This window comes from Astatotilapia calliptera, chromosome 2 (genome assembly GCF_900246225.1).
Source record: "Astatotilapia calliptera chromosome 2, fAstCal1.2, whole genome shotgun sequence".
In the NCBI taxonomy this organism is placed as follows: Eukaryota; Metazoa; Chordata; class Actinopteri; order Cichliformes; family Cichlidae; genus Astatotilapia; species Astatotilapia calliptera.
In genome coordinates, this window is record NC_039303.1 from 19,147,874 (window position 1) to 19,162,298 (window position 14,425).

General features: G+C 42.8%; 1 protein-coding gene across 1 annotated transcript; it reads left to right on the top strand.

Annotated features, from left to right (window-relative positions):
- The first annotated feature begins 56 nt into the window (after positions 1–56).
- On the top strand, positions 57–7,911 carry ptcd3 (pentatricopeptide repeat domain 3). Its single transcript, XM_026186174.1, has 23 exons — positions 57–184; positions 1,959–2,011; positions 2,177–2,216; positions 2,325–2,370; positions 2,454–2,522; positions 2,714–2,818; positions 2,939–3,062; positions 3,266–3,369; positions 3,460–3,621; positions 3,738–3,798; positions 4,140–4,222; positions 4,498–4,642; positions 4,739–4,789; positions 4,893–4,982; positions 5,096–5,124; positions 5,282–5,388; positions 5,521–5,599; positions 5,874–5,964; positions 6,084–6,169; positions 6,285–6,421; positions 6,508–6,549; positions 6,854–7,012; positions 7,761–7,911. Exons 1-23 carry the CDS (start codon positions 96–98, stop codon positions 7,804–7,806), a joined length of 1,998 nt encoding a protein of 665 aa, XP_026041959.1. The 5' UTR covers positions 57–95; the 3' UTR covers positions 7,807–7,911.
- The last annotated feature ends 6,514 nt before the right edge of the window (positions 7,912–14,425 follow it).

Here is a 14,425-nt window from a genome sequence, read left to right on the forward strand (position 1 = left end):
TATCCTCCAAAATGTCACTACTTGTTATTTAACTCCCCCCTCCGTCTTAGCACAGATAGTTTCGTCCCTCCCAGAATCCTTCAGTTTGTAGCAATATGGCGGCGCCCGGTAGGCACATAGGGCACTCTGTGCAGAGAAACGGACGATTTATTCTATATAACCTCGAGCAGCTGTTGGGCCACAGGTAGGACGAGTTGATAAATGGTTATTTTAAATACGGGCGTTATTCATTCGTCTCCTATGTTGTGTTTTTTATTTGTTGCGACAAGAGTGCGACAGCTGCAGCAGCTAGCGCCGTCTGACAGGAGGTCATGTCTTCACGTCGTTTACATCAGAGAGCTGCTAGACGTGTGAAGCCCCAACTAACCAGCTACCTGCACGGATTCTTAAATGTCTACATTAGTGAGGAAAATAGTAACTAAAACGTTAAAAAGCGTCACACCTGCATTTTCCACAACCATTAACTGCCTTTTGTGATCCTCGGCACATAAGAATATATCTGACACAAGGAGCTAGAGGTGCTGAATAAGCTGCTGAGATGTTAGCTATGACGTGTGAATGTAACAGCTGAAATGTCCGAGTTTGCTTGGAGGACCCTCTGCAAACAAGCAGGTCACAGATGAAACAGTGGCAGAGCCTTACTGATGTGCTGTCTGGCCAATACTCATAGACGATGCCAGATGTACATAATGTGACCGCCGTGAAAGCTTTTTTTTTCTCTCCTTTTTCACAAAAGTCGGCTGATGTTAGACAGGAAGTGTGGGAATGAGAGCGAGGCAGGTGTAACAGTGAAGATGTAAGGTGCAGAGGTAGTGATGGGCAAATTTTAATTCACCCAGAATAATGGACGAGAGCACAGGGAAGGTTGGAGACAAGTGTCAGGGAGATTTGTGACAGAAGTGCAGTGGTTCCCAAACTGTTTTTTACTAGGCCCCCTTCATTTTTTTTTAAATTCATAACACCCCCCCCCCCCACACACACACACACACACACACACACTAGGGCTGCCACAAACGATTATTTTGATAGTCGACTAGTCACCGATTATTTTTGCGATTAGTCGACTAATCAGATCATCATCCATTGGACGTAAAACGTTCAGCTTATTGCACCAGCAGCATCTGCTCTTATATGACTATCATTAGCTTACAGCTTTAAGTGTTTAAGGTCTGTGCTAACTAAAAGTAAAGACAAGATGATAGTTTATTAAATTTCAATGAAATTTGCAGATTGTTTCAGTGAAGTTTAATAAACTCCTTGCTATCTAAAATATAACAGGACACCGGAGAATATTCTCGAGCATCTCACACTTCTGATAATCAGCTGTCTGCTTGATGTTTCTTCAGCTGTGTAAAAACTATAACTTTAATCTCAGCCAAACCGATTTACTCAGGAACAAATAAAATACTAAAATAAGCCAAACAATAACATTTGTAAGTTATCTAAGTGACTTATATATCATGTTTAACCTGAGCAGCGAAAGACAGCGGTGTGTTTGAAAACGATCTGCCGGGAGTCCGGTGTTCTCACGGCTCGAGTGAGCCTTGCCCCGGCTAGATATCAAGCTAGTGGGTAACAGACGTCTCTGAAAACATCGGAGCGCTTTTGAAAATATGTGGTGTCTTGATAAACTGAGCAGATACTTGAGGTTTACACAGCTACATTCTCGCCTGAAAATATGAGCTGGTGACACAACAGACTTGAGCAAAGCAACCCAAACACTTAACAGTTTAATTCTAGGGTGATTTGTTGTGTTGACGTTAGTGGAAAATAAACCAGACCGCTGTTAAGTGAAACATATTTTAGTGTCGATAGAGGAGCGCTTAATTTCAGCCGACAGACCTGTGAGGATACATCATCCAGTTAAAGCAGGTGTAGCGCTGGTCGTGTTTTTAGATTGAAGTGTAACAAGGATGGAAAAAATCATTCTGGCTAAACTGACAAAAATGATCTTTCAGGGGCTTCGGTTGGACCTCAGCTCTACGACAGCAAGCTGCTGAAGCCAATAAAGGTAAATGATATAAATTCAGTGTTTGTTAGTCAGTGGGTTAAATTTAGGAAGCATTTAGATTTCATCAATGAGTTTAGTTGAGCAGGAAAATATTGAACTGAAAGGAGCATTTATTACATCAAAGCTTTCATTTTTAATCTTCACGTCTCGTCAATTGTGTTGCAGAATCGACAGAGTCCGTTGTCATCCCCAGGAAGAAGACATGGTATGAGCTGATCTGACTGTGAAGTGGGGTATTACAGCCTCTCATGCTCTTTTGTTTAAAGCGTTCTTTAAATGAGGCATTAAAATCATGTTTTTCTTTATCAAACAGGAGCAGAGAGGCAGTGCTGGAGGCGCTGGCTTCAACTGTCAGCAGGGTGAGAGCACCTTCACATTTTTCACTGTATTCATGAAGCTGGATTTTTAGCTTGGACTGACCGCCTTTTCTTTGCCCCTGCAGGATCCCACAGCATATCCCTACCAATTCCAGGATGATCCTTACCTCTCTCCCAGGACTTCTACTGAGTTTGTATGTTAAAACATGTCTTTATGCTTGTATGTATATTTAGGGACACTGTTAGTTACATCAGACAGTTTCTCTTTTTATTTAATTCATTTCAAGAGTCTTAGATCAGGTAACGCAGACAACTTTGTTTTTTGCCTGTATTGCTCATTACTCTGCGAGCAACCTAATAAACCAGCTTTATTGTATCTCTGCAGAAGCTGTTCTCTCTCTCTCAGGAGTCCGGCAGATCTGCAGCCAAATACATCGTCAACAACAACCCCAAACTCTTCACCAAAGACTTTGCAGAACCTCATATACCCGTAAGAAATACACAGCAGTGTGTGGAAGTGTGGGTATGTAGTGTAGTGCTGCTCTCGTATTGTGCGGTTCCTTTTCACTAAGCAATTGGTTGTCGTGTCTGTGTGTCGGTCTGTGTGTAGTGTCTGATGCCAGAGACTGTATCCCTGCGTCTTGAGGAGGTGAGTGAGGAAGCACTGAAGGAAAGGATCACCCTGAGGAAAGTTACAGCTGCTGTTGACATGTATGATCAGTTACTGCAAGCTGGTGAGAACACACGCGCACACACACACACACATGCACGCACAGCATGAATATCGTAAAGCTGTACTCCAAATACTTATTTACTCTGCTATTGTGTGCATCAGTAGTATAGGTGTTGTCTGCAGAAGTTCTTTGCATTTTACAGAATGTTACTTTGGAGCTCAAAGCTTCACATTTAAAAATGTTTTTTTGCAATTTTTTTTCAGGCACTACTGTCTCCATGGAAACAACCCATAGCCTGCTGGACCTTATCTGTCTCTACAGCGACAGGGACCCCGTCCAGGATGGGGAGCCACAGACAGACGACGCAGTGAGTTCCCGCCTGACGTAACATTAAAGTAGCTGCTCCAGTGAAAAGGACGTTAGCACTGCAGGATACTTCTCTGTTTTTTCTCCGCAGGAATTTGGAGAGGAGCTGAAGAAAAGGAAAGCACGGGTCCGCCGAGCTTCAGACTTCCTGAAGTTCACCTGGAAAGAAAACAACAATGCGGAGAGAATCTTTAACCTGCTGCCAGAGCGGGATACACGCTGTTACTCTGCTCTCATCAGAGGCATGGTCAAGGTAGGCGTGCATCAGAGTCACAGGCTAAATGCAGGCCTGCAGCATTGCAACAGCAGTGAAAGGGTCATTTTAGTGTATCCTAATATTCGTGTGTGTGTCTGTGTGTGTCCCCACAGCATGGAGCCTATGCAAAGGCATTCAGCATGTACACAGATATGCTTAACAACAGGCTGACAGGTGAGCTGCTTTGGTTAATATCACTGCTTTGGTTAAATACTGTATAGAGGTCATGTCATTGCTTCTAGCAATCATGTGGCCTTTCGTGTAGTTATTCTTCTCATCATTTAAATGAGTCTTGAACTTAAATTGAATGAATTTTGTGTCTTCTTACGGTGATAAGGAAATATGTTGTTTCATCGAAGATGGAAAAACTGGAGGACTCTTATAGCCCGACTCAGAGTTTAACTGTGGGTGTAATGGGGTGGCCAAGTACTTTTGGCCATATATTATGTATTTTTGTATATATTTTACATTATATATGTAATCTGTTAACTAATAACCCAATCGTTTCCCTTCAGCTGATGTCCACATCTTCAATGCTCTGATCTCAGGAGCTCCAGATGTCCGAGACAAATTTAATGAGCGATGGGACCTCGTTGCTGTAAGACCCTTCACACTGATTTATTGATCGCTGCTGCACAATGCTTTTGTATTAAAAAAAAAAAAAAGGCAAACAAACACAAGTAATTTGTCCTGTGGTAAAGAGGTTTTGTATTTACTGCCATCTTTGCACTGGTAGTTTGGTCGTTTCCAACCTTTTAAAGCTAAAGGTCATCCGTGTTCACGCTCTCTTCTCCATTGGACCCTTTCTGGTCTCCTAGTTAATCAAATCAAATCAAATAGTTAATATTCACAATGGCGTCTCCTTGTCTGCAGGAGCTGTTGAACCAGATGAATCAGCAGAAAGTTCGTCCTGACCTGTTGACCTTCAACAGCGTCCTCAAAGCTCTGAGACGCTGCGGCTTCTTGGCCAAAACACAAGCTCTGCACACTCTGAATGAGATGAAGGCGCTGGGGATAGGTAACACTGCCATTCGTGTTTTATTACCTGGTGTTTTACAGGCAAGTCTTATTTTTTTCTCTGAGTGTGTGTGTGTGTGTGTGTGTGTGTGTGCAGCTCCCAGCCTGGCCTCCTACGACCACATCCTGGCAGTCTTTTACAAATCAGGTAGCCCTGCAGTTGCTCTCATACGTGACCCTCACAGGCATCTGCGCTGTTTGTCGGCTGCATGCTTTTAAATGTGCATTCACCTCATGTGTTTCCTCTCCAGCCTCTTCTGCGCAGAACAACACTGATCTTCTTCAGGAGGTGATAGCTGAGCTGGAGGGACGCATCTTCACCTGCCAGGACCCTGACGATGGTATATCACGGCGCACGACAGATTTAGCAAATGTTTCCTTTTGTTCGGGTAGAACAAACGTGCGGACATGTGGATGGTAAAACTGATGCTGTGTTCTCTCTCTGTCTCTCCAGTTCTGTTCTTCTCCAGCGCAATGAGAATAGTGAGTCCTGCTTTACAGTCTCGACAGTCTCATGGCAGCGTTTGATTCTTAGCTCCCAGATCAGTGGTGACATCAGTCATACATTATAATTAAAGGAGGCTATGCCCTGCTTATACAGCGTGACCTGTTTCCGCGTGCATGCTTTTTGTCCTTGCAGTGTTTGGACAGTAAAGATCTGGAGCTGGGATATAAAATCCAGAGTTTGGTAGATGTCGGGGAGAACTGGAGGCTGCTGGGAGACTCCTTCCAGCAGAGCATTTACTAGTAAGTAGGAACCCTCTGCTAACTTCCAATGATGTGGTCGTGTAATGCAGTATAATCACTCTGAATCTGTATCTGATCCAGTTATAAGCAGTAAACGTGGGTAGGTAAACAACCATTCTCCCTCCTCTGCAGTGGTCGCTTCTTCAACCTGCTGTGCATGATGGAGCACATTGATGTGGTGCTGAAATGGTACAAGCAGATCATTCCCTCGGTCAGTGCATATCTGCTTCTCTCCGTCTGCTCCATGTGCTTATATTATATGCATATGTAAATGATATTTAAATATATGCACATAATGTCTCAGTTATAATCTGTCATCTTTCCGGGTCACAAGTGCGCTAAGTTGAGAAAAAAAGGGGAAAAACCTGATTTGTTTTGGAAGATTCTTTGGCTGTCTCTGTCTTTATAAAGGAAAAAATAAAGAAATAATAGGTTTCACCTTCAGTCTTGCTTTAACTACCTTTCCTTATATCCTGCGTTTGTAGCTCTACTACCCCAACCCTCAGGGAATGAGGGACCTGCTGCAGGCCCTGGACACGGACAGCCGTCTGGACTTGCTGCCTTCTATATGGAAAGGTGAGTTCCAAGATGCATTGTTCAGTGCATATCTTGATGAAGAGTAGACAATGCATTGATTGTTTAAAAAGCCCCTTCCTCTGCATGTCAGGATCTGTCACATTGACCTGTTTTTTCAGACATCAAGACTCTCGGGCACGATAACAAACCCGATCTGGTGGAGGAGCTGCTCAGCCTCATGGCCAGAGAGAAACACAGTTCTGAGGTCAGTCTGACGACATTTGTGTTATCAGTTTTCGCCATCTGGACAGTGATGTTGAGCGAGTTAGTAATGCCAACCTGAGTGTGTTTCTATGAGCTCGCCTGCCTTTTGCCTGCAGGTTCAGGAGTCCTTTGCAGCATGCGCTCTGGATGTAAAGAGTGTATTTGATTTGAGGCCCAGTATAGAGTGGAGCGCCGCCTCCCTCTCACACATCACCACACTGCTGCTGCGAGCTAACAAGACCCGACAGGCCTGGTGAGAGCGACAGCCGCACATGTCAGGAGGAGAACTTTTACTGTATTCTGACTTGGCTGCAATCTAATGTCACCTTTTCTCTGCAGGGAGATGCTGCAGCTCTTCAAGTCCAGGAACAGAGTTCCTTCGTAAGTCTCACTTCAGACTAGACTCATAATGAGTGATGACAATGACAAAGCCCACACTCCTTCATCATGTCACACATGATCAACAATTGCTATATTTTTATGCAGAAAACTTCACCTGTGTAACTTTATTTAGGACATTTAAAAACTGATATTAAAGAGTTTGAAGAGAAGACAAAAGAAATCCACTTTCTTCTTTTCAAGCTCTCAAAGCTATTGTGAGCTTGATGATCCAGAACCTGCACAGACAAACCCTTGTGTTGGCTGAGTTGCCTCTGACTCTGTTTCCTGCTGTGTTACTCTACAGCGAGGGGCTCTTGAACAACTTCCTGTCAGTGTGCCACAGTGACGGTGACTCCCAGAAAGCAGTGCAGTTGGTGCAGCTGTCTGCAGCCTTCTGCCTGCCAACAACATGGAGGCTAGCAAAGAGAGCACTGGCTGAGTTTGAGCTGACTGAAGAGCAAAGGTAAGCAGGATACATGAGAGAGATATCTGGATAGATATATAGTTTTGTTATTTAATTACAAAAAAACCTCAAGATTGGATATTTGGTTAAATTGCCCTTATCAAGTTACACTGTTACCAGATTTTATGGGTTTTGATCAGTAAACCTGGCATAATTCTGGCTGAGGTCTGGATTTTGACTAACTCAAATGTTCTACATCATCCCTCCACCCGTGGTTGGGGTCACTGCCCTGCTGAAACATTCAGTTATGTTCAGCATCAAAGGTGGCTGGAGGTTATACTCAAAACTTCTAAGGTAGTCTGTTTCCTTTGCTGAAATGTATCAGTTCCACTGACCATAAAACAGCCCCAGAGTGATGCATCCATCACGTTGTCTCATCTGTCCAAACATGCATGTGGTTAATCGTGGCTAGAAAATTCAAGCACCGTAAACCTTTACCACTGGGGGCAGTATTATGAGCTTAAACTTGCAAAAGATTTATTACAAAAAGTGCTTTTATTGGATGGATAGATGGATGGATTTTGAGCTGTTGTTTTCCACTTGGTGAATGATTTCTTCAGACATCAGCAATGACATCATAGCTCCCAATCCCAAAGGTCGGGCATTGCACAGCTACAAACATTTCACCCCCATGTCATACTGTGTGTGTGAGAGAGAGTGTGAGACAAATAAAATTTGAATTTGAATTTGAATCCCATTTAATCTGCTAAAGCTTACACACTGTATCTCGTCTGTCTGGCCCTTCCAGAGCTATTTTATCTGAGCTGGAGACTGCAGGAGAGCCGTCTGACTGACACAACACCAAGTGACCCAGCGTAGACTCGCATCTTCTAAATGCATACAGAGTCTGTACTTTCCTGGATTATCTCTGGATGTAAAATAAATACAATGTGACCCTGTCCTTGTTTTTTATTGTTTGGTCACTAGGTGGTGCTGTTTTACCTGATTGTTTTCAGCTCTGCCTTTTATGAAAAATAGTTTCATGCTCGCTCAAAACCATTTTAATAGTAGAAGAAGAGCATCTGAAACGTATAAGTGCTTCTTCTGATTCTACAAAATGAATAAATAATAATAATAATAATAATAATAATAGCACTAGATTTACTGTCCAAGACGGATGGTCTACACAGTTCATGGCAATTAGCTGTGTTGGTGGAGGGGAGGGGGCTGGGGGTGTGTGGATGCATTCAGTGTGTGTGATAACAAAACAACTTCCTGAACTTACTGATAAGCTGCTTCCTTAAATGTCATAATTTGAGATCTGGAATGCTGCTTTGGCCGTTCTTCAGTGTCTCCTCATAGACCTCCTGCATAATTACAAGAAAGTTCCAGATGTTAAAATTCCTGCAGAATCAGGTATGCGCACTGAGGCTTTCTGTCCTGCGTGTTTGGACAAGACATGCCGTCTGATATGCATTTATGTATCATTCCATCTCATTCAAACATTGCTCTGGACCTTTAACACAAAATTTTTGGGGCAAAGATTCATTCAAGCATTCGAAAACAACTTTACTACTTATTAAATTTATTGCTATTGTGTATTTATGTTTAGCTGCAATCAGTACAGAGAAAACCCTTACATCATGTTTGTACCTGTGTGCACGTGGGAGGTGCTGGGAACAATATAGGTGTGTTCGAGCGTGTGTGTGTTTCAGTCAAAATAGTTTTCACTCCACCAATCATCAGCCGAGCTGGCAGCACAACCAAATAAGGACAAGTGGACTGAAGAAGGAGGAGGGTGGGGGGGTACTTTAAAATGGGGTGTGGTCTTAGGACAGCATCGTTCTCAAGAGGAACAGCCTATTACCACACACACACAAACACAATCGCCCTCACATGCTCTCACTTCACCCTTATTTCTTCTTCTGAGACAAACCTGAACGATCCGGCTGATGACACTCACCTATTTAAGGCTAACTGTGGGTGTAGCTAAGGGACAGAAGTGCCCTGCATGAGCTGCAACGACGGGACGCGTGTAAAGTTACAACATCAGAGTTTAATTTGCCTTGATTAAAGGATGAAATGTAACCAAATACTTAATACCTTCCAAAAACACAGACACACACACAAATAGTCTGGAGCAACAGTGGAAGCAGAAGCATTCTTTTCTCCCACTCCTTAACTGACTCAGCATGAGTGTGCGGTACTGCAGCGGAGGTCAGAGGTCAAACCTGTTCACAAACACAGGATGTTTTTTTTTTTTTTTTTTTTTTTGAAAATATTTTTATTGAAAAAAGAAAACAGTACTTGCAGTTACCGAAATACAATCAACCTTTCTTAATTTTCCTAAGTAAATTAACATATATATATATATATATATATATATATGAAAAAAACAACAAAAAAAACAAAAAAACAAAACAACGCCCCCCCCCCAGTCCCACACAGATCAACACAACCATCAAACATATTAGAGGAATATAACAGTAACAAAAGTAGATTTAAACAGGCAATACCTCTAGACTAGCAAAATAAGAGATAAAGGGTTGCCACTTGTGAAAAAATTTGGCTGTGCAACCTCTCAACGTATATTTAATTTTTTCAAGTTTTAAAAAAAACATGACATCTTTAAGCCACCGGGAAATAGTAGGATACTTAGCAGACTTCCAATGCAACAATATTAGACGTCTCGCTAATAGGGATGTGAAGGCTATAATATCCCTTTGTGTGGAATCAAGTGTAAGTGAGCGAGCAGGAATCCCAAACACAGCAATCAGAGGACAAGGATGAAGAGTTACCCCAAGAACAGTTGACATAATAGCAAAATACCTTGTCCAGAAACCTTGTAGCTCAGGGCACAGAAAAAACATGTGGCTAAGGTAAACACAGGATGTTTTTGATACCTCAGTCTGGTAATAGCAGGTTGTTGGTGATAAAAATAAAGGGACATGAGAGGAAAACATCATCGGCAGGAGGAGGATAGGGGCATACTGGTTTGACCTCAAAAAAGCATGCAACTGTAGGTACAGGTCTCTGATGGTGAACTCGCCAAAGCGCAAACTTAGTGGAGACCATGCTGTAGCAATTCCAAAACCATGGAGCGATCTGCCTTTAGAGATTAGACAGACCTCTTTGCTGCCTGTTTTTTAAATCACTCCTGAAAGCCCACCTCTGTACTGCCTTTGACACCATGTGAGATGTTGGTTTTAGTTGTAGTTGTAGTTTCTGAAGAAACAAGATGGCGCCGAGTATGGCAGCCTAGTCGCGAGCTCCCCCAAGCAACAGCTTTTTTCTGTGTTTACCATCTCACCCTCAACGTCGCAAAGACAAAGGAGTTGATAGTGGACTTCCGGAGGTGCAGAGAAGTGCACGCCCCCATCACCATCAACGGCGCTGCTGTGGAGAGAGTGAGCAGCTTCCGGTTCCTTGGTGTACATCTGGCTGAGGATCTTACGTGGTCAGTACACACAAACAAAACAGTGAAGAAGGCGCAGCAGCGCCTCTTCTTTCTCAGGAGACTGAAAAGATTTGGCACGAACCCCCGCATCCTCAGGACCTTCTATCGCTGTGCCATTGAGAGCATCCTCACTGGATGCATCACCACCTGGTATGGCAACAGCACCGCCTACAACCGCAAAGCTCTCCAGCGAGTAGTGCGGTGCTCTGAACGGATAATTGGAGGTGAGCTTCCCTCCCTCCAAGACATCTACAGGAAGCGGTGCCTGAGGAAAGCGGGGAGGATCATCAAGGACTCCAGTCACCCCAGCCATAAACTGTTCAGACTACTTCCATCAGGAAGGAGGTTCCGCAGCATCCGGTCCCGAACCAGCAGACTGAGAGACAGCTTCTTCCACCAGGCCATCAGACTGCTGAACACGTCATAGACACCTCAGCTTCACTACTGGAACTTTAACATTATGCACTCCATACTGTACAGAAATGCCACTGTTTTGCACATGTCTCAACTCTGTATATTTTTATATATTTATTTATTGTTTAATCTATTTAATTTGTAAAATATGTGTACACACACACACACACACACACACGTAGAAAAATATTTAGTATACACATCCAGAAATGCATGTATATATATATATATATATATATATATACAGTACATATATTTATTAGTTTCAGATGTAGCCATTCTTATATTTTGCTTGTTTTACGTTATTGTATTTTGCACAACTCTGTTGCTTGTGAAGCTCGCACACAAGAATTTCACTCACATGTACTGTACCAATGTACCTGCACATGTGATGTGACAATAAAAGTGATTTGATTTGATTTATTTTAGTTTGTCTGTGAAGGTTCTCAGTCATCCAGGTCATCGTAGTCAAAGGAGCTTGCAAAGAAAAGCATCTGGACTTCTTTAAGTTGCTTGAAGACGTTTCACCTCTCATCCGAGAAGCTTCTTCAGTTCTAAGGTCAAATGGTGGAGAGCCCCAGATATAAACCTAGTGGGAGTATCCCCCCACAGAGGGACAAAAGGACCCCCTGATGATCCTCTAATCGCCTGAGCCAAGGTGTGAAACTGGGTGTGGGTCCCAATCAGCCAGAGTTTCGGGTGTGTTCATTGTGAAACCTGGCCCCACCTTATCATGCGAATTCCTGAGGTCAGATGGCCCAGGATGTGAGTGGGCGTTAAGGCGTCTGGGAAGGGATCTCAAAACTGGATTATAGATGGCAGAGAGTTGGTGTCGTAAACCCCCGCCTCTGTTCAAAGATGGTCGCTCACAGTGGACATAGATGGCTTCTTTCACTCCTCTTTCAAACCATCTGTCCTCTCTGTCCAAAATGTGAACATTGGCATCCTCGAAAGAGTGTCCTTTATCCTTAAGATGCAGATGGACAGCTGAGTCTTGTCCTGTGGAGGTGGCTCTTCTGTGTTGTGCCATGCGCTTGTGAAGTGGCTGTTTGGTCTCTCCAATGTAGAGGTCTGAGCATTCCTCGCTGCACTGTACAGCATACACCACATTGTTAAGTTTGTGTTTTGGCGTTTTGTCTTTCGGGTGAACCAGTTTTTGTCTGAGCGTGTTGCTGGGTCTGAAATACACTGGGATGTCATGCTTGGAGAAAACTCTCCTGAGTTTCTCTGATACACCGGCTACATAGGGGATGACAATGTTGTTGCGTCTGTCCTTCTTATCCTCCCTCGCTGGTGTCTCGTCTTCTTTTCTGTGCCTCTTTGCTGACTTTAAGAACGCCCATTTAGGATAGCCGCACGTTTTGAGTGCTTCCTTTACATGTGTGTGTTCCTTCTTTTTCCCTTCAGGCTTAGAGGGAACATGTTCTGCCCGGTGGTGTAGGGTCCTAATTACTCCAAGTTTGTGTTCCAGAGGGTGATGGGAGTCAAAGAGGAGGTACTGGTCCGTGTGTGTGGGCTTCCGGTAAACTTCGATGTTGAGTTTGCCGTTCTCTTCAATGTGCATGGCACAGTCCAGGAAAGGCAAACAGTTGTCCTTTGTGTCTTCCCTGGTGAACTTGATGTTTTTATCCACAGCGTTAATGTGCGCAGTGAAGGATTCCACTTCTTGTGTCTTGATTTTGACCCAGGTGTCGTCCACATATCTGTACCAGTGGCTGGGTACTCTTCCTTTGAAAGAACCAAGAGCCTTCCTTTCCACTTCCTCCATGTAAAGGTTGGCTACAATAGGTGACACGGGGGAGCCCATGGCACAGCCATGTTTTTGTCTGTAAAAGCCTTCGTTGTATTTGAAATATGTAGTGGTGAGGCAGAGGTCTAACAGTGTGCAAATCTGATCGGGTGTGAAGTTGGTCCTGTCCTCCAAGCAGCTGTCTTTTTGTAGTTGTTTTCTGACAGTCTCCACAGCCTCCGTGGTGGGTATGCAAGTGAAGAGAGAGACTACATCAAAGGACACCATGGTTTCATCTGGATCCAGGGTAAGTTTCTGGACCTTGTCGGTGAAGTCAGTGGAGTTCTTGATGTGGTGTGGGGTGTTCCCCACGAGAGGAGCAAGGATGGTAGCAAGGTGTTTAGCAATGTTATAAGTGGCTGCGTTTTATTTTAGTTGTTTTTAGTTCCTTCTATGCTATTTAATCTTATTTTTTTATTATATGGCTGTTTTAATTTTTTATGTATTATGTGTTTTATTGATTTATTTTTGCTGTTTTCCTTTATTCTCTTGTTTTTAACTTAGTTTCTGTACAGCACTTTGGTCCTGTGCTGGCTATTTTAAAGTGCGTTATAAATAAAACTGGGTTGGATTACAGTAATTATCATAATTAGTATTATATTTATTTATTCTCATGACTTATTTTTATGATTATTATTTCGATTATTCGCGAGTGCTCTTGATGACACTAATGAATAGCTAACTGTGATTAAAAAGCCAATTAGAGAGACAATTAACTGAACATCATTATTAAAAGGGAATAGTAACAATAACAATACAGCGCTGTAATGTAACAAATAAATTACTCCCAGTTCTCACTTTTTTGGAGTATTATATGTTCTGTAACAACATGTTAGAACAGTGGTATCATGATATCCCTGGTCTCTTTCAAAAACACGGGACTATATAAAAGTTTAGGATATGAAGTATAAAATATAGTAAACAGTATAGTCATGAAGTATAGAATACTTCAGCCGACACCCTCTTTCCGTGTTGTCGTCCAAAAGGATCGTGCACATACTGCATGGACTTAGACAATACTATGTTGTCTGCGTGCTTTTAATATATTGTCATATTCAAATACATGTAAAGAGGAATGCCCACATGTGCATATCAAACCTGTATGGTACAGTTATGGGAAAATGTTTTAGGTGCCTGACATGTTAACCTTCATGTGTTTGATCAGTCCCTGCTCCATTCATCCAGATACAGACGACACAATGTGTCGCTGGATCATGATACCATCGTTCCTACAGACAGTGTATGCTTTCTCTACTGCAAGCTGCTATGGTGATTCTCATCTTTTGTGTGAGAGCCTGTGCTCTATTTTCCCCTAGGGATCAATAAAGTATTCTGATTCTGATAACAGGTGAACAGCATGTATTGGTTTGATTTAGGCTTTTAATCTGGGCCGCATTCCATTTGTGTGAGGGAGTTTTAGGACACACTGACATTGGATAACGCTGTCTGTCACTGCACCTGTAAATTTCCTGTCAAACAAAACGTCTTAAGTTACTTTTTGTTGTTTATGATAATATTTAATTTCCAGCTTAGTGTGACATCTCATTTAAGCTCTGTGAACTCATGGCAGTGTAATGTAGCTTAATGGCTTACCACTGTTTACTCTGATTAACGTGCACCACAAAGACACCTGGCCACACAGCTGAGTAATACAATCCTTACGTGGATACACAGTGTGAGCTTCTGTTCGGTGTATCTGAACATGTGTTTAAAACAATCGATCCATCCTGCCAAAACTGCACAATGCTCAGTCAGTCGGCCTGTTCCTGACTCGCTCCCATCTCCTGCTTGTCCACATCTCTTTCTGTTTCGT

What these genes read in the sequence shown, in the direction of transcription:
- ptcd3 (XM_026186174.1), top strand. Translation starts at nt 96, where the DNA reads ATGGCGGCGCCCGGTAGGCACATAGGGCACTCTGTGCAGAGAAACGGA. An exon ending in AGCTGCTGAAGCCAATAAAG is followed by an intron (nt 2,012 to 2,176) that starts GTAAATGATATA and finishes ATTGTGTTGCAG; the next exon opens with AATCGACAGAGTCCGTTGTC. An exon ending in TTCCAGCAGAGCATTTACTA is followed by an intron (nt 5,389 to 5,520) that starts GTAAGTAGGAAC and finishes CCTCCTCTGCAG; the next exon opens with TGGTCGCTTCTTCAACCTGC.